Here is a 24,910-nt window from a genome sequence, read left to right as displayed (position 1 = left end):
CTTAGCCCCACAATGCAAATCAGTGACTTAGCCCCACAATGCAAATCAGTGACTTAGCCCCACAATGCAAATCAGTGACTTAGCCCCACATTGCAAATCAGTGACTTAGCCCCACATTGCAAATCAGTGACTTAGCCCCACAATGCAAATCAGTGATTTAGCCCCACAATGCAAATCAGTGATTTAGCCCCACAATGCAAATCAGTGACTTAGCCCCACAATGCAAATCAGTGACTTAGCCCCACAATGCAAATCAGTGACTTAGCCCCAAAATTGTGAATGATCTTTTCTCTCATAAATTATCAATTTCTAATGCTGCACACACAAATCCTTTTCATGCAATGCTCTGTCAGGCTATCAGACTCCTTAGTGGGAGTTGGTTCTTGTTGACATGGTACACCATGGCTATCTCCATGGGTATATAATTGCTCCACTGTAGCATCGCAAAACATCTGCAGTGTGTACAATTAGAGAAAACAGAGTTATACTAGATGTTGCCTAGTTTTCCAGACTTATAGGCTAGCTTTCCCATAACGCGACCAGGAACATTACTACACAGGCCATAAATCAAACTCAACTACTGAAGGGTGGATGGTCTGTGAGTTCACTCCTCCCTTGTACATTATTGATCAATTAATGTCACTAATTAGTTAGACAACCAGGTAAGGGGAGTTCCTAAGTCTAATGCTGTGTTCATAACCAAGAAGGAAGGTGCTAATTTCCAGTTGTGAAGTAGTAAATACGAGTTGGATGCATTCATTTGCTTTGAACTCATTGAGAAACGCTTATTGGCTAATGGCAAACAAGCTGCATCAACAATAAGCTAAACATAGCTATCATGCTCGCAAACAAATTAAAGTGTTCAAAAACCATATTAATAGATTATTTATTAAAAGCAATGTTTTGTTGTTGCATTTAACTGCTGAAAATGCTGTTTTCGAGGTCATTTCCTTAGTAGGTGATGTCAGAGGTCAGCATGTGGGAGAAGTTGGAGCTCAGAGAGGAGATTCACACTAGTAATTATCAGTTCGAGGGGCACTCAAGTGGATTTTTCTCAGCTGTATGTGGTAAATACCACCTTCCCACTTGGTTATGAATGCAGGGTAAATTGGCACACGAATTGAAAGGAAATAACGAAAACCAGGAGACACATGGCCTTCCAGAAATTTAGTTTGACACCCCTGCATTAAATGTATCTAATTACGAGAATTAGTAATTATTCTCAAACTTTTCTCCACCACAAAGTGTGAGTGATATAAAATGAACATGCGGTGTTTCGTAAATATTATTCACAAAATCCAACCATTTGACAATATGCAAATTAGTGCCACATTTATTCAAATGTCGATACAGGCGGTCCCTGGCGGCCTCCCCTCATACCAATGTTCCTGCCCTTTGGATAGACCACTAATTAATTTGAATATTTGAGTATAAAGAGTAGTTAAGCATGACTGATTAGATTAGGAATTATGGGGTAATTAATAAGTAACCTAGGGAGACCTGGCTTGAATGGAAAATATGATTAAATAGGCAGCCGTTTGCTACTTCCACTGCTCTTTCAGTCTTCCTGCTCCCACTAATGTGTGTGCAACCCTCTGGACTACATTCCCTTCAGTGATCCAGCTGGCAGCTAAATTATGACATTGACAATGAGAATTATAAAGTATTGAGAAACTAATATACATTTGCAATGCATTCTACAGTTGTATTGTAACAATTAAATCTGTTTCAGTCTATGAAAATAATGTGTTTGTAAGTCACCCTTACAGTGGGCCATGCCAATGGGATGAAATGCAATCTGAGTTGTCAATGTGACCTTCCTTTGGCTCTCAGTGGTGGCTATTGAATGCTGAAAGCCATTTGTTTTACTGGCATTTTAGACAATGTCCATTTTATATCACATTACTTAAACTGAAATTACATTTCCTGGAGGCATTTTAATGTTTTGTAAGTGCACTGCACGGCTATGGGAGTATAGTATTTCAAATGCGTACATGTTATGAAACACTTTGAAGATCGGAAATTAAACAAGTAAAACTCATTTCACTTCAGAGCCTCAGTTGACTTCTTGTAATTTGCTGTAGAGAAAATTAGTTGCCGCAGAAATATTTGATCAAATATTGACACTGATTGTGAATACCAAAGTAGTGAAAAACCGTCCCAAGTTTTAGTCTAAGGTCTACAGTTAATGTCCATGAAAAAAACACCAGATCAGTCACCAACATCAACATTTACTTTACAATGCAGGGCACCTTTAGATAAGGATATGACATAGATAGATGTGTCTACAGACTGACATTTTAAAAGGATCTGAGGAACTGGTTCTCCTCAGTTCTGTGTTATCAATAAATCAATTAGATGTATTTATAAAGCCTTTCTGCCTTAGCAGTTGGTACAAAATACTTCATAGTGCTATAAAAATCCAATGTATTACTTCATTATTATTGTTATTATTATTATAGAACCCGAGCCTAGAACCCAAATAGCAAGCAGCAGAAGTAGAGCGGCGGGGGAAAACTCCCTAGAAGGAACAAACCTCGAGAGTCTTAGCCTCAAGAGGAACAAGACTCAGAGGAGAGGGCCTTCCTCCTCTGGCTGTACCAAAAATGGTCCAAGAGTACTGCAGTAGTTAGAGATGTTATCTTAACAGCATCAGAAAAGACATCCATGGATGGAGTCATTTCATAAGCAGAATGCTGAAGGGGTTGTGACGTTAGCATTTTCATTGCATCTCATTGAACACTCCATGAGTTCCAAATGGAATGTTGACTGGAACCTCTGCCCGGCCCAGCTCCGTGAAAGTCTTGGCATCCAGAACCAGCAGGAACGTGCTTTTCTCCTGGAAACAGAAATATAGAGATGGTTATACAATGTTATGTCAAAGGTAATTAATCAATGGTGAATATACATTTTTGTTGTTGATTATGTTGTTGTTATTGTGTTTTTTTACAGTTCTGGGTGTGATGATGATGGACATGACCACACCATCGTCCTCCTCTGTTGCGTTGGGCGCAGGAACAAACACAGGCTCAGATGGGAAGAGACCAGGGTGACGCCATGCCTACACAGAGAAAATGTCAATATGTCCTTAAAATTGGACACAGCAGTAGGTCACTAGAGCAGGCCTAGCAGTCTAGCTGATTCACCATTGACTCTGAAGGTGCTATTGAGCTGTGGATAATTGGAGATTTGGAAAAAGAAAAACCTTAAGTTTCTTGGTCTCCAGATCCATCTTCAGCAGGGAGTCGCTGAACAGGTGTCCGAAGCCGCATGCGTAGTAGTAGCGGTAAGGACGCGCGTTGTAATGGGCATAGTTGATCTGTGGGAACTCCAGGCCACCGTACTGGAACAGCTCTTCATCATATAGTTCCTCGTGTGTACAAAGCACCTGCAGCACACCCCAAAGAGAGTCATGTCAGGTAGCCATGACAACAAAAACACATTTTCTTTTCATCAGCCAGAACACATGCGTCACAATGCCAGGGGTTAGCATTAGCAGGCGCAGTTGCCATTTACAGAATTATGAGTAAAGGGTTGCTGGTTCAATTGTGCTTGAGTGCTATGCTTCCCCTCTGGGAGCAACAATACAGAGTTTGTGTTTCAGCCTAAACAGCAAGCCCATCACTTAGGGCCCTATTCAATCCGCATTGCGGAAGTTCAACACTAAAGCCCAATTCAAATTTTAAGGCAATGTTCCCATGTTGGAGGAGACTGCATTTACAGTAAACACTGCATATTTAGGCTTAATCGGAAATTGCTCTTATATTGCAATCATACAACTGAAACGCTTCAGCAATACAGAAAATAATATAGCCCTTAATTTGCTATAAAAAGACTGGTATGAACATTTCAGTAAAACATAATCAATGGAGTAAAACAATAGTATATATAGTGTCATTATAAGATAAGTACTAAGCTCATCAATTTATGTTATATTCTTCAAGAATCAATGGGTGTATCATTAATTGAAATTACAATTAATTGAACAGCAGGAAATATCCCACATTTATTCATGCACACACACACACACACACACACACACACACACACACACACACACACACACACACACACACACACACACACACACACACACACACACACACACACACACACACACACACACACACACACACACACACACACACACACACACACACACACACACACACACGTATACACACCTTTCCACACCCAGTCTTGACCGCAGTTGCTTGACAGAAAGGCAGAGTGACAAGGTTTTGGTCACTGGGTGTGTCATCAGTTACGGTCAGGGGTAGGACGTATCTCCGTGGAAGGTTTCTGCACATGGAGTTATAAAACTGACATAGCAGAAAACAAAAGACATTTTACAAAACAAAACCAATTGCCTTATTATTCTTCACATTATCGGTCAGCAGCTGTAGTAAGATAAATTAACTTAAAGTAACAACGAACCACAGTATGTGTGAACAGCATGTCAACTAATCTGTTGCATATGATCGCAGTGGGCAGGATATCATTGTGAATTGTTCTTGTAGTTTTATAACTACTCAGTGGTTGAGATCTAGTGCAAATCAAAGCAAATCAAATTGTATTTGTCACATGCTTCGTAAACAACAGGTGTCAACTATCATTGAAATGGTTACTTATGGGCACTTCCCAACAATGCAGAGAGAAAGAAAATAGAGAAATAATAGAGAAGTAAAACATGTAATAATAAAAGTAATAATAAATACACAACCAGTAAAGATAACTTGGCTAAGTAAAAAGTTGAATCAAATTTTATTTGTCAGATTGGCTGAATAGAACAGGTGTAGACCTTACAGTGAAATGCTTACTTTACAAGCCCTTAACCAACCATGCAGATTAAGAAATAGAGTTAATAAAATATTTACTAAAACAACTGAGGTAAAACCATTCCAATCAATCTCAAGTTAACACAAGAAATGTACATAACAATAACGAGGCTCTGTACAGGGGGTACCGGTACCAAGTCAATATGCAGGGGTACAGGTTAGTCGAGGTCATTTGTAAAGTGACTATGCATAGATAATAAACAGTGAGTAGCATTATTATTATTATTATTATATTAGTAGCAGCAGTGTAAAAGGGGGGAGTCAATGTAAATAGTCATTTGATTAGTTTAGCTGTTCAGCAGTCTTATGGCTCAAGTCTATGACTTGGGTGACTGGAGTCTTTGACAATTTTATGGGCCTTCCACTGACACCGCCTAAAATATAGGTCCTGGATGTCAGGAAGCTTGGCCCCAGTGATGTACTGTGCTGTATGCACTACCCTCTATACTTCCTTCCGGTAAGATGCTGAACAGTTCCCATACCTGATGGTAATGCAACCCGGGCAGGATTCTCTCGATGGTGCAGCTTTTTCAGGATCTGGGGACCCATGCCAAATCGTTTCAGTCTCCTGAGGGGGAAAAGGGGTTGTCATGCCCTCTTTACAACTGTCTTGGTGTGTTTGGACCATAATAGTTTGTTGGTGATGTGGACAACAAGGAAATCTTGGCCCTCTCCACTTTAGTCCCGTTGATGTTAATGAGGACCTGTTCGGCCTTCCTTTACCTATAGTCCACGATCAGTTTCACATTGAGAGGTTGTTGTCCTGGCACCACACTGCCAGGTCTCTGACCTCCTCCCTGTAGGCTGTCTCATTGTTTTGGTGACCAGGCCTACATCAGTTGTGTCATCAGCAAACTTGATGGTGTTTGAATTGTGTTCACCGACGACTGCGTGGCCAAGCAGGTAGTGCAGGAGGGGACCAAGCATGCACCCCTGAGGGGCCCTAGTTTTGAGGATCATCGTGGCAGATGTGCTGTTGACTACCCTTACCACCTGGAGGCGTCCCGTCAGGAAGTCCAGGATCCAGCTGCAGAGGGAGGGAGGTGTTTAGTCCCAGGATCCTTAGCTTAGTGATGAGCTTAGTGGGCACTATTGTGTTGAATGCTGAGCTGTAGTCAATGAACAGCATTCTCACATAGGTGTTCTTGTCCAGGTGGGAAAGGGCAGTGTGGAGTGCGATTGAGATTGTGTCATCTGTGGATCTGTTGGGGCGGCATGCGAATTGGAGTGGGTCTAGGGTTTCTGGCATGATGGTGTTGATGTGGTAGGATATTCTTAATAGTTTAATAGTCCAGTTTGTTTTCCAATGATTGCACATTGACCAATAATACCGAGGGTAGTGGTGGTTTACTCACTCGCCGACAAATTCTCACAAGTTACCCAGGCTTCCGCCCTCTGTATTTCCGTCTTTTCTTCAAGTGAATGACTGGATGAGAGCCTGCTCTCCGGGAAGCAATATATATCATTCGCGTCAGACTCATGAAAGAAAAAATATTCCCCTAGTTCATGGGGAGTAATCGCTGTTCTGATGTCCTGAAGCTCTTTTCAGTCATAAGAGACGGTAGCAGCAACATTATGTGTAAAATGAGTTACAATTTACACATTTTTACGAACTAAATAGCAAACTATTGTCACGTTGCTCGTAATAATGATGGTCGGACCAAGGCGCAGCGTACGTCGAGTTGCACATAATTTTAATGAATAAAGTGAAACTTAAGCAAATACAAAACAAATAAAGAATAAACTAACCGTGACGACAATGCAGTACTAACAGACAACTAAACATAATCAATATCCCATAACCCACAGGTGGAAAAAATGCTACTTAAGTATGATCCCCAATTAGAGACAACGATAACCAGCTACCTCTAATTGGGAATCATACAAATCACCAACATAGAAAATAAACCTAGAACCCCACATAGAAAATATAAACTAGAACAATCCCCCAGTCACGCCTTGACCTACTCTACCATAGAAAATAAAAGCTTTCTATGGTCAGGATGTGACAATTTATTTTCTGAAGGCACTGTAATTTATTAAATCCCCAAAACTAGGTTTTAATTTGCTAAGTTATATTAGGGCTGGTGAAAAGCATCAAAAGTACTATAGCTATGTTGGTCTACTGCCCTTCAAGCAACATGTATTCACCACTGTTTCAAACAACCTACTTTTACACAGAGTACCAGTATAATATAGTATATTTGTGTGTGTTTGTGTACAGTTGAAGTCGGAACTTTACACACATTTAGGTTGGAGTCATTAAAACTCGTTTTTCAACTACTCCACAAATTTCTTGTTAACAAACTATAGTTTTTGCAAGTCGGTTAGGACATCTACTTTGTGCATGATATTAGTAATTTCTCCAACAATTGTTTAGAGACAGATTATTTCACTTAGGTTAAGGTTCAGAAGTTTACATACACAAAGTTGACTGTGCCTTTAAACAGCTTGTACAATTCCAGAAAATGATGTCATGGCTTTAGAAGCTTCTGATAGGCTAATTGACATAACTTGGGTCAATTGGAGGTGTACTTGTGATGTATTTCAAGGCTTACCTTCAAACTCAGTGCCTCTTTGCTTGACATGATGGGAAAATCAAAATAAATCAGCCAAGACCTCAGAAACATATTGTGGACCTCCACAAGTCTGGTTCATCCTTGGGAGCAATTTCCAAACGCCTGAGGGTACCACGTTCATCTGTACAAACACTAGTACGCAAGTGTAAACACCATGGGACCACGTAGCCGTCATACCGCTCAGGAACGTGACGTGTTCTGTCTCCTAGAGATGAAAGTACTTTGGTGCGAAAAGTGCTCATCAATCCCAGAACAACAGCAAAGGATCAGATACTGGAGGAAACAGGTACAAAAGTATCTATATCCACAGCAAAACAAGTCCTATATCAACATAACCTGAAAGGCCGCTCAGCAAGGAAAGAATCCACTGCCAGACTACGGTTTGCAACTGCACATCGGGACAAAGATCGTACTTTTTGGAGAAATGTCCTCGTCTGATGAAACAAAAACAGAACTGTTTGGCCATGATGACCATCGTTATGTTTGGAGGAAAAAGGGGGAGGCTTGCAAGCCGAAGAACACCATCCCACCATGAAGCACGCGGTGGCAGCATCATGTTGCAGAGGGTGCTTTGCTGCAGGAGGGACTGGTGCACTTCACAAAATAGATGGCGTCATGAGGTAGGGAAATTATGTGGATATATTGAAGCAACATCTCAAGATGTCAGTCAGGAAGTTAAAGCTTGGTCACACATGGGTCTTCCAAATTGACAATGACCCCAAGCAGATGTAAGGGATGTGAAACGCTAGCTTAGTTAGCAGTGGTGCGCGCTAAATAGTGTTTCAAACGGTGACGTCACTTGCTCTGAGACCTTGTAGTAGTAGTTCCCCTTGCTCTGCAAGGGCCACGGCTTTTGTGGAGCGATGGGTAACGATGCTTCGTGGGTGACTGTTGTTGATGTGTGCAGAGGGTCCTTGGTTCGCGCCCGGTCATGGGCGAGGGGACGGTCTAAAGTTATACTGTTACACATACTTCCAAAGTTGTGGCAAATGGCTTAAGGGCAACAAAGTCAAGGTATTGGAGTGGCCATCACAAAGCCCTTACCTCAATACTATAGAACATTTGTGGGCAGAACTGAAAAAGTGTGTGCGAGCAAGGAGGCCTACAAACCTGACTCAGTTACACCAGCTCTGTCAGGAGGAATGGGCCAAAATTCACCCAACTTATTGTGGGAAGCTCGTGGAAGGCTACCCGAAACGTTTGACCCAAGTTAAACAATTTAAAGGCAATGCTACCAAATACTAATAGAGTATATGTAAACTTCTGACCCACTGGGAATGTGATGAAAGAAATAAAAGCTGAAATAAATCATTCTCTTTATTATTCTGACATTTCACATTCTAAAAATTAAGTGCTGATCCTAACTGACCTAAAACAGGGCATTTTTTTTACTAGGATTAAAGTCAGGAATTGTGAATAATTGAGTTTAAATGTAGTTGGCTAAGGTGTATGTAACCTCAACTGTGTGTGTGTGTTCGTTGTACCAACAAACCTTGTCCATCTCCTCCCCTGGACCCCTTCGAAGGTTCTCTAGTGTGAAGTCTCCAATGACGTCCCCATCGTCCCCGCAGCACATGTCCATTACAAGGAACCCTTTGTCCTCGTAGGCGTTGATCTGGTGAAGGGTGAACATGGGTGGGGCGCTGTACTTTACCTTGCTTTGCTATTGGATGAAACAGACCAAAAAGTCTTTAGACATATTGGTGACAAACAAGCCAATTAGAGATGAAATGGGCTGGTCCTATATGTTCAAATGCTCCTGGAAATGTGTAAAATCTGAAAAGAATTATGGATTTCCTCGATAAATCTATACATTCCCCATCGCACTGGTTAATGTACAGATATTCCACAGAATCTATACATTTACCAGTGCTTTGGGGATTGAGACGATTTCCTGGGTAATGCATCGATTTCCATATTTTATACATTTACTGTAACCACGTAGATTGTTTGGGTCATTAACACACACCTCGCCTGTGTGTCTGTGCACCACGTGGAAGATGGTGTCATACTGTGGCTCCCAGGTCATGACCTTGTCGAAGCTCTTGCCCTGGATCCTGAACAGCATAAACTTGAGCAGGTCCAGCTTGATGGGCTGCTCTATGAACACCACATAGTTCTCTGACATGGCTGCAGTCACACAACACAGGGATAGAGGTAGAGCTGAGGGTATTATGGCTGCAGTCACACAACACAGGGATAGAGGTAGAGCTGAGGGTATTATGGCTGCAGTCACACAACACAGGGATAGAGGTAGAGCTGAGGGTATTATGGCTGCAGTCACACAACACAGGGATAGAGGTAGAGCTGAGGGTATTATGGCTGCAGTCACAACACAGGTATAGAGGTAGAGCTGAGGGTATTATGGCTGCAGTCACACATCACAGGGATAAAGGTAGAGCTGAGGGTATTATGGCTGCAGTCACAACACAGGGATAGAGGTAGAGCTGAGGGTATTATGGCTGCAGTCACACAACACAGGGATAGAGGTAGAGCTGAGGGTATTATGGCTGCAGTCACAACACAGGGATAGAGGTAGAGCTGAGGGTATTATGGCCGCAGTCACAACACAGGGATAGAGGTAGAGCTGAGGGTATTATGGCTGCAGTCACACAACACAGGGATAGAGGTAGAGCTGAGGGTATTATGGCTGCAGTCACACAACACAGGGATAGAGGTAGAGCTGAGGGTATTATGGCTGCAGTCACACAACACAGGGATAGAGGTAGAGCTGAGGGTATTATGGCTGCAGTCACACAACACAGGGATAGAGGTAGAGCTGAGGGTATTATGGCCGCAGTCACACAACACAGGGATAGAGGTAGAGCTGAGGGTATTATGGCTGCAGTCACACATCACAGGGATAGAGGTAGAGCTGAGGGTATTATGGCCGCAGTCACACAACACAGGTATAGAGGTAGAGCTGAGGGTATTATGGATGCAGTCACAACACAGGGATAGAGGTAGAGCTGAGGGTATTATGGCTGCAGTCACAACACAGGGATAGAGGTAGAGCTGAGGGTATTATGGCTGCAGTCACAACACAGGGATAGAGGTAGACCTGAGGGTATTATGGCTGCAGTCACACAACACAGGGATAGAGGTAGAGCTGAGGGTATTATGGCTGCAGTCACACATCACAGGTATAGAGGTAGAGCTGAGGGTATTATGGATGCAGTCACAACACAGGGATAGAGGTAGAGCTGAGGGTATTATGGCTGCAGTCACAACACAGGGATAGAGGTAGAGCTGAGGGTATTATGGCTGCAGTCACAACACAGGGATAGAGGTAGAGCTGAGGGTATTATGGCTGCAGTCACACAACACAGGGATAGAGGTAGACCTGAGGGTATTATGGCTGCAGTCACACAACACAGGGATAGAGGTAGAGCTGAGGGTATTATGGCTGCAGTCACACAACACAGGGATAGAGGTAGACCTGAGGGTATTATGGCTGCAGTCACACAACACAGGGATAGAGGTAGAGCTGAGGGTATTATGTGTAGCTAAAAATACTGGCCTCCAACTGGCAACATACATTGTCTCCTGGGCAGGTAACATACAATACAGTGCCTTCAGAAAGTATTCACACCTCTTGACTTTTTCCATATTTTCTGTGTTACAGCCGGCTTGAAAATCTATGGCAAGACTTGAAAATGGGTGTCTAGCAATGATCAACAATCAACTTGACAGAGCTTCAAGAATTAAAAAAATAATAATGTGCAAATATTGTACAATCCAGGTGTGCAAAGCTTAGAGACTTACCCAGAAATATTCACAGCAGTTATTGTTGCCAAAGATGATTCTAACATTTATTAACTCAGGGGTGTGAATATTTATGTAAATTAGATATTTATTTACCTTTGCAAAAATGTCTAAAAACTTGTTTTCACTTTGTTATTATGGGGTATTGTGTGTTGATGGGTGAAAAAAATAATATTTAATCCATTTTGAATTCAAGCTGTAACACAATGACTTATGTGGAAAAAGTCAAGGTTTATGAATACTTTCTGAATATACTGTATTTTATTAAATCCCCAAAACTAGGTTTTAATTTGCTAAGTTATATTAGGGCTGGTGAAAAGCATCAAAAGTACTATAGCTATGTTGGTCTACTGCCCTTCAAGCAACATGTATTCACCACTGTTTCAAACAACCTACTTCATATTGTGAGCGAATAGATTTTACCTCCAATAACATGCTTCATGTTTTGAGAGCCGGGGCATGTCAAAGAGGGTGTCAGCAACAGTGTCAGAGGCTGGCCTCAGCACAGTCCCACGCTTCAAAGGTCGTCAGTGACTCCCTTCCTTCTCAGACTGTTTAACTCCCAGTCAGTCAGGACAGACGACAGTCAGGACAGACAGACAGACAGACAGACAGACAGACAGACAGACAGACAGACAGACAGACAGACAGACAGACAGACAGACAGACAGACAGACAGACAGACAGACAGACAGACAGACAGACAGACAGACAGACAGACAGACAGACAGATGGATGGATACTGACCGAAGCTGTGGTAGTAGGATGGTTTCCTGGAGTCAGAGGCTGGGATGGAACAGAGGACCTGAGCTCCACTGAAATCAGCCTTGTCTTCCCCCGCTACCTTCTCAGGCGGGGGCACACGGATGATGTTGTAGAAAAAGCCTGGGGTGAGACACAACGATGGGCCAATAGAGGGTCAATTTACATTACCAACCAACATATCAGAGGTAGCATCATATCATACATGATAATAGTGTTTATCATTAATCGGCCAAAGCAGCCATCCTGCCACTGATTTGGTAAACAGTTGAGGGATGGGGCTATAGATTTTATTTTATCAGGGAGTCATACTGAGACCAATGTCTCTTTTGCACATGAATTACAAAAAAAGTATTAAAATGTATTCAGTCACTACTGTAGGTTGCTCTGGATAAGAGGCAACACAGTGTTTGTTTACAGACATTGGAGGAATGATGGGGCATGACAGTTGAACTAAGATCTTTGGGCATTTATACGTTATATTCTTCAATAATCAATGGGTATATACAGTCAGTTCCAAAATTATTGGCACCCTTGATAAAGATTAGAAAAATATATAAATAAATCATACAAACACTGAGCTATTTGTATGCTAAACAAAATCGGGAAATTATATTATTTTATACTAATACAGTTGCTAAAACATATGATTTTGTTTAACAAGTACTAAAATGATTGCATTAAGTGCATTGGCACATGGATTGGAACTGGTGCTATGGTCAGATGACACGAAAATAAAGCTATTTGGCCACGCACACCAGTGGGGGGTTTGGCATCGATTTAGGGATGCATATGCAGAAACGTACCTTATCTCTACTGTAAAATATGCTTGTGGATCTTTGATGTTATGGGGCTGTTTGGTTCCACTGGTTCTGCAGCCCTTGTTAATAAGGTCGACGGCATCATGAATTCTACCAAGCACCAGGACATGTCAGCCAAAAACCTGGTTGCTGCTGCCAGGAGGCTGAAACTCTATCCTCGCAAGGGGAGGGTGTCGGAGTATTGAAGACAGGGGTGGCAAGAATTTTGACAACTTTTTTAGATGTATTTTTGTGTAATTTGTTAAGCAACATCTCTTTCTCTGCGCAGATGTATTAGTATAAAATAATGTAATTTTGTAAAAAATGTAATAGCTCAATATTTGTATTATTTATTTTATACAGTCTTTTTTGCTCATTTTTATCAAGGGTGTCAATAACTTTGAACCTGACAGTATATATAATTCATTTCAAAGTAAAACATGTCTTAAGCAATCATAGATTGCAGCTTTAAATAATAACAATAATAATTATTAAATCAAGTGATTAAATTATTGTGAAACATTTGTGTTTGTATTACCGTAGTTCATCAGCATGTATAAAATGTGCAAATTTGGTGTGATAATAAGCCGACCAGCTGACAGTAATTAAGTAGGTAAGTAGGTCGGTACAGTTGAAGTCAGAAGTTTCCATACACTTACAGTAGGTTGGAGTCATTAAAACTCGTTTTTCAACCACTCCACAAATTTCTTGTTAACAAACTATAGTTTTGGCAAGTCGGTTAGGACATCTACTTTGTGCATGAAACAAGTTATCTTTCCAACAATTGTTTACAGACAGATTATTTCACTTATAATTTCACTGTATCACAATTCCAGTAGGTCAGAAGTTTACATGCACTAAGTTGACTGTGTCTTTAAACAGCGTGGAAAATTCCAGAAAATGATGTACTGGATTTAGAAGCTTCTGATATGCTAAGTGACATCATTTGAGTCAATTGGAGGTGTACCTGTGGATGTATTTCAAGGCCTATCTTCAAACTCAGTGCCTCTTTGCGTGACATGATGGGAAAATCAAAAGAAATCCGCCCAGACCTCAGAAAAAAATTGTGGACCTCCACAAGTCTGGTTCATCCTTGGGAGCAATTTCCAAACCCCTGAAGGTACCACGTTAATCTGTACAAACACTAGTACACAAGTGTAAACACCATGGGACCACGCAGCCGTCATACCGCTCAGGAACGTGACGTGTTCTGTCTCCTAGAGATGAAAGTACTTTGGTGCGAAAAGTGCAAATCAATCCCAGAATAACAGCAAAGGGCCTTGTGAAGATGCTGGAGGCAACAGGTACAAAAGTATCTATATCCACATTAAAACGAGTCCTATATCGACATAACCTGAAAGGCCGCTGAGCAAGGAAGAAGCCATAAAAAAGCCAGACTATGGTTTGCAACTGCACATGGGGACAAAGATTGTGCGTTTTGGAGAAATGTCCTCTGGTCTGATGAAACAAAAATTGAACTGTTTGGCCATGATGACCATCATTATGTTTGGAGCAAAAAGGGGGAGGCTTGCAAGCCGAAGAACACCATCCCAACCGTGAGGTACAGGGGTGGCAGCATCATGTTGTGGGGGTGCTTTGCTGCAGGATGTTGTGGGGGTGCTTTGCTGCAGGAAGCAACATCTCAAGACATCAGTCAGGAAGTTAAAGCTTGGTCACAAATGGGTCTTCTAAATGGACAATGACCCCAAGCATACTTCCAAAGTTGTGGCAAAATGGCTTAAGAACAACAAACATCAAAAAGCCCTGACCACACTTCTATTGAAAATTTATGGGCAGACCTGAAAAAGTGTGTTCGAGCAAGGAGTCCTACAAACCTGACTCAGTAACATCTAAGCTTGTGGAAGGCTTCTCGAAACATTTGACCCAAGTTAAACAATTTAAAGGCAATTCTACCAAATGCTATTTGAGTGTATTTAAACTTCTGACCCACTGGGAATGTGATGAAAGAATTTAAAGCTGAAATAAATTATTCTATACTATTATTCTGACATTTAACCTTCTTAAAATAAAGTGGTGATCCTAACTGACCTAAGACAGGGAATTTTTACTAGGATTAAATATCAGGAATATTTAGGTGTATGTAAACTTCCAACTTCAACTGTAGGTAGGTAAGTAGGTAGATAAGTAGGTAGGTAGGTATGTAGGTAAGCAGCTAATTTGGTAGGTAGGGGTAGGTAGGTAGGGAGGGAGGTAGGTAAGTTGGTTAGTAGGGGTAGATACTGTAGGTAGGTACGTAGCTAGGTAGGTACGTAAGTAAGTAGGTAGAGAACATACCGCCCTTGCCATAGGAGTTGCCCATGTTGTACGAGGCCCCTTCACGGTCATAATGAGGATGGGCTGTGGCAGAGTTTACTGCAATGTATTCAGACCAGTCCACCTATGAACATAAGGACACACATCATCATTATAGTCACGATATTCATCATCATCACTGCAAACATCCTCATAACAGTAAGATCAGGCTCCCGAGTGGCGCAGCGGTCTAAGGAACTGCATCTCTCCCCCCCCCTGAATTCTGTAAAATATGTTCAACTCCATCCTTGGTGTGATAGTTGTCATAGACAATAGCTGTACCTTCTCCTTGGTCTCCAGGCTCTGTGGATCCACCCGCCGCATGTAGTTGGTCTCCGTGCTTACGTAATAGTCACCCTTGTACTTCACAAAGTTCACACTGGCATTGTCTGTGGCCTCTGTTAACAAATCCAGATATCAGGACTGGAACATACAGAACATGTTGCCAATCAGCTGTTGTTTCTTTCTCAGTGATCACAAGAATATGTGTAGAGAAACTATACAGCAACACCTTCCAATACTTTTCAATATGTTTATTTTTTGGTAAGTACAGGACAATGTCAATTTACTTTTAGGTCAGGCTAGAAATCACACTCACCTAAACAGGAAGGAGTGGACACAGACGTTGTATGACTATTAAAGTCACTTGTTGTGGCACAAGTATCTGTGGACTTGCCCCAGTATCTGTGCGTTGGAGATTTCTCTAATGCTCAGGAAGTGCAGATTCTAACTCCCATTAGACAGCTATGTAAGTGTTTTATTGTCAAAATTGTTTAGTTACTCACCAAATATGGGGTTTCGCTGAGCAACTAAACTTAAAGACAGACCATATGAACAATATACGGCAGTACAATAATGACAAGATGGACATTCAATTCTTATAGACCTTTTCTGGAAGTACATACCGGCTGTAAGAGGAGTAAATGAAGAAACCCCATATTTGGTGAGTAACTAACGTATTTTGACATTAAAACACCTGCAGAGCTGTCTAATAGGAGTTTGAATCAAAGCTTTCTGGGCATTAGAGAGGAGACCTGTCATACTCATCATCAACATCTGTAACACACAGATACTGGGGCAGTGCTAGTGGAGGGAGCTGAGGGGAGGGCCACAAACAATCTGAGTCTTCAGAAATGTGGTGTGTTACAATGATGCTATTTTTTCTATTGACCCTAATCTCACTGTACTGGTTTACAATCGGTTATGCTTTGAAGCAGCAAAATACTTCTCTAGATCAATGTTTAAGGCTCTTCAGTTTAGTTACAGAAATGGTTGAATACTGAAGTTTCTCTGTCTATCTCTCTTTCTCGTTCTATCTGCTCAGGTAGCCCACACAACAATCTGCTCTCCTGATCTCTAAGCATTCCTACACTCAGAAACATGCACTAGGTTTCAACCATCATATTTATAATCTCAACACAATACATACATTGTGAGCAACACAATGCATACAGTCAACAGCCCTGGCCAATGCCACCAGCCGCAACCAGAACAATGGGGAATGTACTGTACTGCACACAGAGGGGCACAACTCTGAAGACACTTACTGGGAATCTTGAAGCGGGATAAGAATCGAGAAAAGAAGTTCTTGCAGGGGTCAGGCATGGCCATGGTTCCAAACTCACACACCACAATGCGGTCTTTCTCAGAATTATGCACGTAGGAGTCGCTGCGCAGGAAGCGACTGCTGTAGGTCACCTCACCGTCATGGATGTAGAAGCGGTGCATCAAGGCCATTCCGTCAAACCAGTGGTTGAAGCTGAGGACAGAGACAAAGACAAATGGGTGCAAGGGGAAGTCAATGGGTGTATGAGTGGGTCTATGGGTGCAAGGGTGAGTCTATGGGTGTAAGGGTGAGTCTATGGGTGTGAGGTTGAGTCTATGGGTGTAAGGTTGAGTCTATGGGTGTAACAGTGAGTGTCTGTGCATATGAGTGTGTGCATGTTCTTTGTGTGTGTGTGTATGTGTTGATTATAAGTGGTGTGGGTGTGTACAATGTATTAATTTATTTTATTTTGTACTTGTCTTTTCCGAACTCAAACTTTCCGGGCCCATTCCGCAGGAAGCTTCCATTGATCCAGGATGGGATGTTCCCCTTGACCACCGTGGTGATGGGCTCAGGGATCTCCTCAACAGTGCGCACCAGGGGGGCAATGTCCTCCAGCCCCATGGCCAAGGGGCACTTCTTCTTGGATGCTTCCATGGAGTGAGAAGACAAATGTTCAAGCTTTCTGATATCACAGATCCTAAATGGCATTTTTACATGTTTGGAGGAAGAGATAGGTTATCCACCCAGTCAATCAACACACACAGGGTTCGATCTTGCGTTCACATCAACATTTCGTCCTGAAGTCGACACTTCAGGTCTCAGAGAATGTGACGTCATTGCACGATGGGTTATTACATGCTATACACAAGCACAAGGGGCACGTTCCTCTGTTCAGACGTTGCTGACACATGGCAGATCCTACAACGCCTGGATAGGTATTTTACGTAGTAGCTAACCACATCATATGTTATACCAATCTAGTGCCCGATTGTGCAGTCGATGATGTGGCACATAACCATTGGTTGGTGCATGCATAGTGTGAACAGGGGAACGTGACCTCACCATTGCCTCCGCTCCTGTTGTTGAGTTGTTTGGTGTTGCTCATGGCTGGGCTGCAGTGTTGAGCCTGGTGGTGCAGTGTTGAGCCTGAGTTTGCTAGAGGAAGATACAGACCAACCAGAATTTATACAGTTGTGCTCACACATAGGACACACACACACACACACACACACACACACACACACACAGGATGTTGAGTCATCTGATGTTTTATGGCTACATGGGTCTTTGGACGAGTATGAATCCGTCGAGTTGAGAAATAGGTCAGGGAACATCATTATATAAGGTTGTCATCGGTAGTGGCTGTACAGTACATCATGACTGTGAACTCATATCAGACATGGTAATCCAAAAGGCTAACATAAATATATATATATATATTTTAAATGATTTAACCTTTATTTAACTAGTCAAGTCAGTTAAGAACAAATTCTAATTTACAATGACAGGATATCAGCTACATATCACTTGTTATAAACTGGGTGGGTCGAGCCCTGAATGCTGATTGACCGTATACCACGGGTATGACAAAACATTTATTTTTACTGCTCTAATTACGTTGGTAATAGCAATAAGGAATGATATATATATATATATATATATGGAATGATATATGGTCAACATACCATTTTTTTAACTAGGCAAGTCAGTTCATTCTTATTTTCAATGACGGCCTAGGAACAGTGGGTTAATTGCCTGTTCAGGGGCAGAACAACAGATTTGTACCTTGACAGCTCGGGGATTTGAACTTGCAACCTTCCGGTTACTAGTCCAACGCTCTAACCACTAGGCTACCCTGCCACCCCTTGGCTAAGGGCTGTGTCCAGGCACTCCGTGTTGTGTCATGCGTAAGAACAGCCCTTAGCAGTGGTATATGGTCATATACCACACCTCCTCGGGCCTTATTGCTTGAATATACCACATCTCCTCTGGCCTTATTGCTTAAGTTAACAATTCAATTATAGGCCTCCCGGGTGGCTCTGTCGTAACCGGCCGTGACCGGGAGGTCCGCGACCGGGAGGTCTGTGGGACGACGCACAATTGGCCTAGCGTCGTCCGGGTTAGGGAGGGCTTGGTCTGTATGGATGTCCTTGTCTCACGTGCACCAGCGACTCCTGTGGCGGGCCGGGTGCAGTGCGTGCTAACCAAGGTTGCCAGGTGCACGGTGTAGCCTCCGACACATTGGTGCGGCTGGCTTCCGGGTTGGATGCGCGCTGTGTTAAGAAGCAGTACGGCTGGCTGGGTTGTGTATCGGAGGATGCATGACTTTCAACCTTCGTCTCTCCCGAGCCCATACGGGAGTTGTAGCGATGAGACAAGATAGTAGCTACTACAACAATTGGATACCACGAAATTGGGGAGAAAAAGGGGTAAACAATTAAAATAAAAAATTAAAAAATAATCAATAATGATAGTTCAAAAAGCATGTGAAACATTAGCACCCCCCTAGACAGGAATGCTCTGCTGGGGTTACACATTTAGGCTATGTTTACACAGCATTTTTCTTAAATCCGATTTATGTCTGACTGTCCACACTCAGTTTGAAATGAGACCCATGTCAGAGTTGCGTATTCACACTGATGTTGTCTCTGAAATAACACACAGACACAATGATCATTTACTGTCAGTGTTCCTTTAAATATTTGCTGGGTAGGCACTTGTTTTTTTAAGTTGAGTTTTTTCTGTTTTATTCCTAACCATTGCCCTAACCTTAACCATAATGAATGAATGTCCTCAAGGTCCTGGCGTCCTAGAAGTAATCATTTTGAAGACTTAATAAATAAAGAGTGAAAAGGGTGCTTCGGTTGCAGCAGATTGTGACAGTTTGAAAGATATTGGCGGCGGCTTCTTAAAACAAAGTATTAGAGGGCTTTGCTTAGAATTCGATAAGCAGTCGTAATGGGTTTGCTTAGAAGGCGACGTGCGGTTGTAATTCTGGAGTTTGCATAACATTTCAGGGGTGGTTGTCATGGAAACGGAAGGTTGTGTGTGCGTGTGTGCGCGCGCGTGTGTGTGTGTGTGTGTGTGTGTGTGAGTTTGCTAGCAATGGAAAAAAGTTGACTCCAGCAATGGAAACAAACTGATCTGATGTCCAGACTCGCATGCAGAGCACCGTAATTGTATTGGATTTTAGAACCAAATACTAATGTTACAAATTAAAACTCCAAAGATCAGATTCAATGTAGTTGTTTTGTTGTTTATACGTTTGGGAAAAAAGAAGGGATCTGTATCTGATTTGCCAAATAATCTGAATTGAGCTGGCTGTGTAAATGGGCACTTTGACCTACTAAAGGTAGTAGAGCTACTTATACAAGAGATTGTAGAACCAAGAGAAAGTAACAAAGGTCTTTACATAAGAGTTCTCATTACATAACTGTCTTCAGGTATCGTGAGGTGATCCCCTGACGGTGATATTGGTGGTGGAGACATACTCCTCCATCTGTGTTGTCTTATTTAACACATATAGGTGTGAGATTATCAACAGGTACAGAGGCCTTAATCTATCGATAATGAGGACAGTAGTAGCGAGTGATTATTAGGTACCAAACAGAAGACAACGGTATACAGTATGCAACACAGTATACAACCATATCATCACAAAGACACTGCCTCTCACAGGCAATATGTGTATAGTCCTTCAAATACGATCAAAGACAAAACACAATGACCTCATAACATTGATCTCCTCTGGAAAAGATTCTTAGGTGCATTGAGGTACATAAACTGCTGTGTTATCTTTGATGGTTTTTCGTATACATACAGTATGTATCACTATGATTACACATGAATAAATGAAGATGCTCATCAGTTCATGATAATAAATATTGTAAAATCCCAATAATGCACACAATGTCTGTCTTGTGTATTATTTCAACATGTCAAAACAGAGGAAATTCTCCTTTACACATAAAGTTGCTTGTTTACTGGTGCAGCCAAACAGGGGAACACAGCAACAAAAGATGATAAAGTGTGTGTGTGTGTGTGCTTACCACTCTGTGTTACGGTGAAGGTTTGGAAAACACCACGCCAGTTGTCCTGTCTGTCTTGTCTGTCTGTCTGTCTGTCTGTCTGTCTGTCTGTCTGTCTGTCTGTCTGTCTGTCTGTCTGTCTGTCTGTCTGTCTGTCCTGTCCTGTCCTGTCCTGTCCTGTCCTGTCCTGTCCTGACTGTCGTCTGTCCTGACTGTCGTCTGTCCTGACTGACTGGGATTTAAACAGTCTGAGAAGGAAGGGAGTCACTGACGACCTTTGAAGCGTGGGACTGTGCTGAGGCCAGCCTCTGACACTGTTGCTGACACCCGCTTTGACATGCCCCGGCTCTCAAAACACACACAGATCATTTGTTTGCCTTATTTGTAACTTTACTGCATAGACATTCCAATTCAATACAAGCTTTTTAACTGCATGTCTCTGATAAGAGTGCCATGGTCATTTTAATTTAATGGGGATAGTTCGATGAACTCATGGATACCAATTTTTATGTCTCTGCATGCAGTTTGAAGGTCATTTCTGAAGGTCGTTTCTGGAGCGATTGCTAACTAGCGTTAGTACAATGCCTGGAAGTCTATAGGATCAACGAGCACGCAGAAACTTCCTTCAACTTTCTTCAAACTGCACGCAGAGATCCATGTGTATCCATGTGTTTATCTGACTCAAAATCTCAAACTGTCCCTTTAAGTTTAGCCTCCATAAACAACCACACACAGGTTTACACAGTAGAGCTGCTGGTGAACTGTGATTGAACCTTTCACCCACTTTTATGGCAGCTTTAAGTCATAGAAATTAGCAGGACTTGGATCATTGACGGTGAACAGTCAGTTAATCTACCACGGGCTGCACACCTTATCCGGAGAAATAGGATAGTCATTATTGGGTAACGAAGAACAATATCTGTGAAAGAATTATACCACATACACCAGCCACTGGGTGTACCTTATATGATACCGCAGTTATAGTCCATTTTATAATGATTACAGACCTATTTCCATGACAAACAATGCAAGATAGTTTAAACCGTAATTCTTCAAACATGTACAATATACTGTTCAACAACAGGACATAGAGGACTGTAAATTGTGACATTATGTATACATTCTGAGTAAATGATTGTGAAACGATTGTCCTTAGAAAACCTGAACAAATGTTGTCACCTATTCCAGATATAATGCTACAGCTTCAGCTTAGCGAGCAAATATGACTTGGGTTCAATAACACCAGGTTGCTTATGGATTCCCTTTTTGATGACAATTGTGACATACATTGTGTTATAAGTATATGAACAATCACTGATTTGTTGGTGTGGATAGTAGATGCTTTGCCAGTACATCACTTCTGTGTCTATGGATAAAGTGCCTCATCTACTGGTTAACAAATATATTGCATTTCTTCTTCCATCAGACAAGTTCAACTGATAAAGTTCAGTTTGCCACAAATGTTAACGAGAGATTACATCACCTAGTGTTGGTTCTTTAGATCAGCATGCAGAACAGCACGTAGGCTGTGTGCACACACACACACAACCTTTGCCCTGTATATAAAACATGAATAAGATGTGCCCCTCTCTCTGTCCTCCACCAGAATATCTTATTTTTTAATATTATTTAACCTTGCTAATCCTTTACACATGAACGCTCACTCATTCGGGAACAATTGCAATCAATCAATATATATATTTACGCTCAGTGTGTCGTCTTGATCGCTGGGTGAAAAGTTTGTTTCTTTTGTAGAATTGTCCCGCATACTGTATACCCGCTCTCTCTCGGTTGTGGTTATAGTGGATGGTTCAGAGTGACATTCATTCGTTTCGATATTGTATGGATGTTTCGGCGGTTGTCGTTCTTCGCGTTCAATAATCCTGAATTCCTAGCTGCAGACTAGTTATTAATATCAAAGACTTCTTCTCATTCTGTCGGTATAGATAGTCTAATAGTTTAACCACGTGGTATGGTTAAAAGATTCAGCAATGGTCTACAACCTTTGTCCCCCTCCTAATGGAGAAAAACATGGTCTGGTGATAATTTCTCAAAGTTGTGTTTTATTTCGGAATGGCAGAAAAGGGCGGTTCCAGGATGTCTGACCCTAACTGGGCTCAGGGGCGGTCCAGGATGTCTGACCCTAACTGGGCTCAGGGGCGGTCCAGGATGTCTGACCCTAACTGGGCTCAGGGGCGGTCCCAGGATGTCTGACCCTAACTGGGCTCAGGGGCGGTCCAGGATGTCTGACCCTAACTGGGCTCAGGGGCGGTCCCAGGATGTCTGACCCTAACTGGGCTCAGGGGCGGTCCAGGATGTCTGACCCTAACTGGGCTCAGGGGCGGTCCCAGGATGTCTGACCCTAACTGGGCTCAGGGGCGGTCCAAGATGTCTGACCCTAACTCGGCTCAGGGGCGGTCCAGGATGTCTGACCCTAACTGGGCTCAGGGGCGGTCCAGGATGTCTGACCCTAACTGGGCTCAGGGGCGGTCCAGGATGTCTGACCCTAACTGGGCTCAGGGGCGGTCCCAGGATGTCTGACCCTAACTGGGCTCAGGGGCGGTCCAGGATGTCTGACCCTAACTGGGCTCAGGGGCGGTCCAGGATGTCTGACCCTAACTGGGCTCAGGGGCGGTCCAGGATGTCTGACCCTAACTGGGCTCAGGGGCGGTCCAGGATGTCCGACCCTAACTGGGCTCAGGGACGGTCCAGGATGTCTGACCCTAACTGGGCTCAGGGACGGTCCCAGGATGTCTGACCCTAACTGGGCTCAGGAGCGGTCCCAGGATGTCTGACCCTAACTGGGCTCAGGGGCGGTCCAGGATGTCTGACCCTAACTGGGCTCAGGGGCGGTCCAGGATGTCTGACCCTAACTGGGCTCAGGGGCGGTCCAGGATGTCTGACCCTAACTGGGCTCAGGGGCGGTCCAGGATGTCTGACCCTAACTGGGCTCAGGGACGGTCCAGGATGTCTGACCCTAACTGGGCTCAGGGGCGGTCCAGGATGTCTGACCCTAACTGGGCTCAGGGACGGTCCAGGATGTCTGACCCTAACTGGGCTCAGGGACGGTCCCAGGATGTCTGACCCTAACTGGGCTCAGGGGCGGTCCCAGGATGTCTGACCCTAACTGGGCTCAGGGACGGTCCCAGGATGTCTGACCCTAACTGGGCTCAGGGGCGGTCCCAGGATGTCTGACCCTAACTGGGCTCAGGGACGGTCCAGGATGTCTGACCCTAACTGGGCTCAGGGACGGTCCAGGATGTCTGACCCTAACTGGGCTCAGGGGCAGTCCCAGGATGTCTGACCCTAACTGGGCTCAGGGGCGGTCCCAGGATGTCTGACCCTAACTGGGCTCAGGGGCGGTCCAGGATGTCTGACCCTAACTGGGCTCAGGGGCGGTCCAGGATGTCTGACCCTAACTGGGCTCAGGGGCGGTCCAGGATGTCTGACCCTAACTGGGCTCAGGGGCAGTCCCAGGATGTCTGACCCTAACTGGGCTCAGGGGCGGTCCCAGGATGTCTGACCCTAACTGGGCTCAGGGGCGGTCCAGGATGTCTGACCCTAACTGGGCTCAGGGGCGGTCCAGGATGTCTGACCCTAACTGGGCTCAGGGGCGGTCCAGGATGTCTGACCCTAACTGGGCTCAGGGGCGGTCCAGGATGTCTGACCCTAACTGGGCTCAGGGGCGGTCCAGGATGTCTGACCCTAACTGGGCTCAGGGGCGGTCCAGGATGTCTGACCCTAACTGGGCTCAGGGGCAGTCCCAGGATGTCTGACCCTAACTGGGCTCAGGGGCGGTCCCAGGATGTCTGACCCTAACTGGGCTCAGGGGCGGTCCAGGATGTCTGACCCTAACTGGGCTCAGGGGCGGTCCCAGGATGTCTGACCCTAACTGGGCTCAGGGGCGGTCTAGGATGTCTGACCCTAACTGGGCTCAGGGGCGGTCCAGGATGTCTGACCCTAACTGGGCTCAGGGGCGGTCCAGGATGTCTGACCCTAACTGGGCTCTGGGGCGGTCCAGGATGTCTGACCCTAACTGGGCTCAGGGGCGGTCCAGGATGTCTGACCCTAACTGGGCTCAGGGGCGGTCCCAGGATGTCTGACCCTAACTGGGCTCAGGGGCGGTCCCAGGATGTCTGACCCTAACTGGGCTCAGGGGCGGTCCCAGGATGTCTGACCCTAACTGGGCTCAGGGGCGGTCCCAGGATGTCTGACCCTAACTGGGCTCAGGGGCGGTCCCAGGATGTCTGACCCTAACTGGGCTCAGGGGCGGTCC

General features: G+C 43.8%; 1 protein-coding gene across 3 annotated transcripts; it reads right to left on the bottom strand.

Moving 5' to 3' along the window:
- Positions 1–1,315: 1,315 nt before the first annotated feature.
- On the bottom strand, positions 1,316–22,653 carry bco2l (beta-carotene 15, 15-dioxygenase 2, like). Of its 3 annotated transcripts, none has more exons than XM_052461313.1 (14): positions 22,340–22,653; positions 17,669–17,761; positions 17,079–17,253; positions 16,605–16,816; positions 15,340–15,455; positions 15,040–15,142; positions 11,930–12,067; positions 9,387–9,547; positions 8,910–9,080; positions 5,321–5,406; positions 4,185–4,302; positions 3,206–3,388; positions 2,951–3,061; positions 1,316–2,839 (listed from the first exon to the last, which is right to left on the bottom strand). In XM_052461313.1, exons 2-14 carry the CDS (start codon positions 17,709–17,711, stop codon positions 2,723–2,725), a joined length of 1,734 nt encoding a protein of 577 aa, XP_052317273.1. In that variant the 5' UTR covers positions 17,712–17,761; positions 22,340–22,653; the 3' UTR covers positions 1,316–2,722. The 3 variants fall into 3 exon arrangements, with proteins under 3 accessions (XP_052317273.1, XP_052317272.1, XP_035611576.2); XM_052461312.1 differs by lacking the exon at positions 22,340–22,653 and adding an exon at positions 20,656–20,877; XM_035755683.2 differs by lacking the exons at positions 5,321–5,406; positions 22,340–22,653 and adding an exon at positions 20,656–20,874 and having other exon boundaries at positions 4,185–4,322.
- Between the last annotated feature and the right edge of the window lie 2,257 nt (positions 22,654–24,910).

This window comes from Oncorhynchus keta, chromosome 14 (genome assembly GCF_023373465.1).
Source record: "Oncorhynchus keta strain PuntledgeMale-10-30-2019 chromosome 14, Oket_V2, whole genome shotgun sequence".
Lineage (NCBI taxonomy): Eukaryota > Metazoa > Chordata > Actinopteri > Salmoniformes > Salmonidae > Oncorhynchus > Oncorhynchus keta.
Note: the sequence above shows the minus strand (reverse complement) of the source record. Positions and strands in the feature narration are given on the sequence as shown.

Coding starts and splice junctions, on each gene's coding strand:
- bco2l (XM_052461313.1), bottom strand. CDS start 17,711: ATGAGCAACACCAAACAACTCAACAACAGGAGCGGAGGCAATG. Junction 9,081..9,386: donor TGCACAGACACACAGGCGAG/GTGTGTGTTAAT, acceptor TTCATCCAATAG/CAAAGCAAGGTAAAGTACAG. Junction 4,303..5,320: donor CCGGGTTGCATTACCATCAG/GTATGGGAACTG, acceptor CTCCATGTGCAG/AAACCTTCCACGGAGATACG.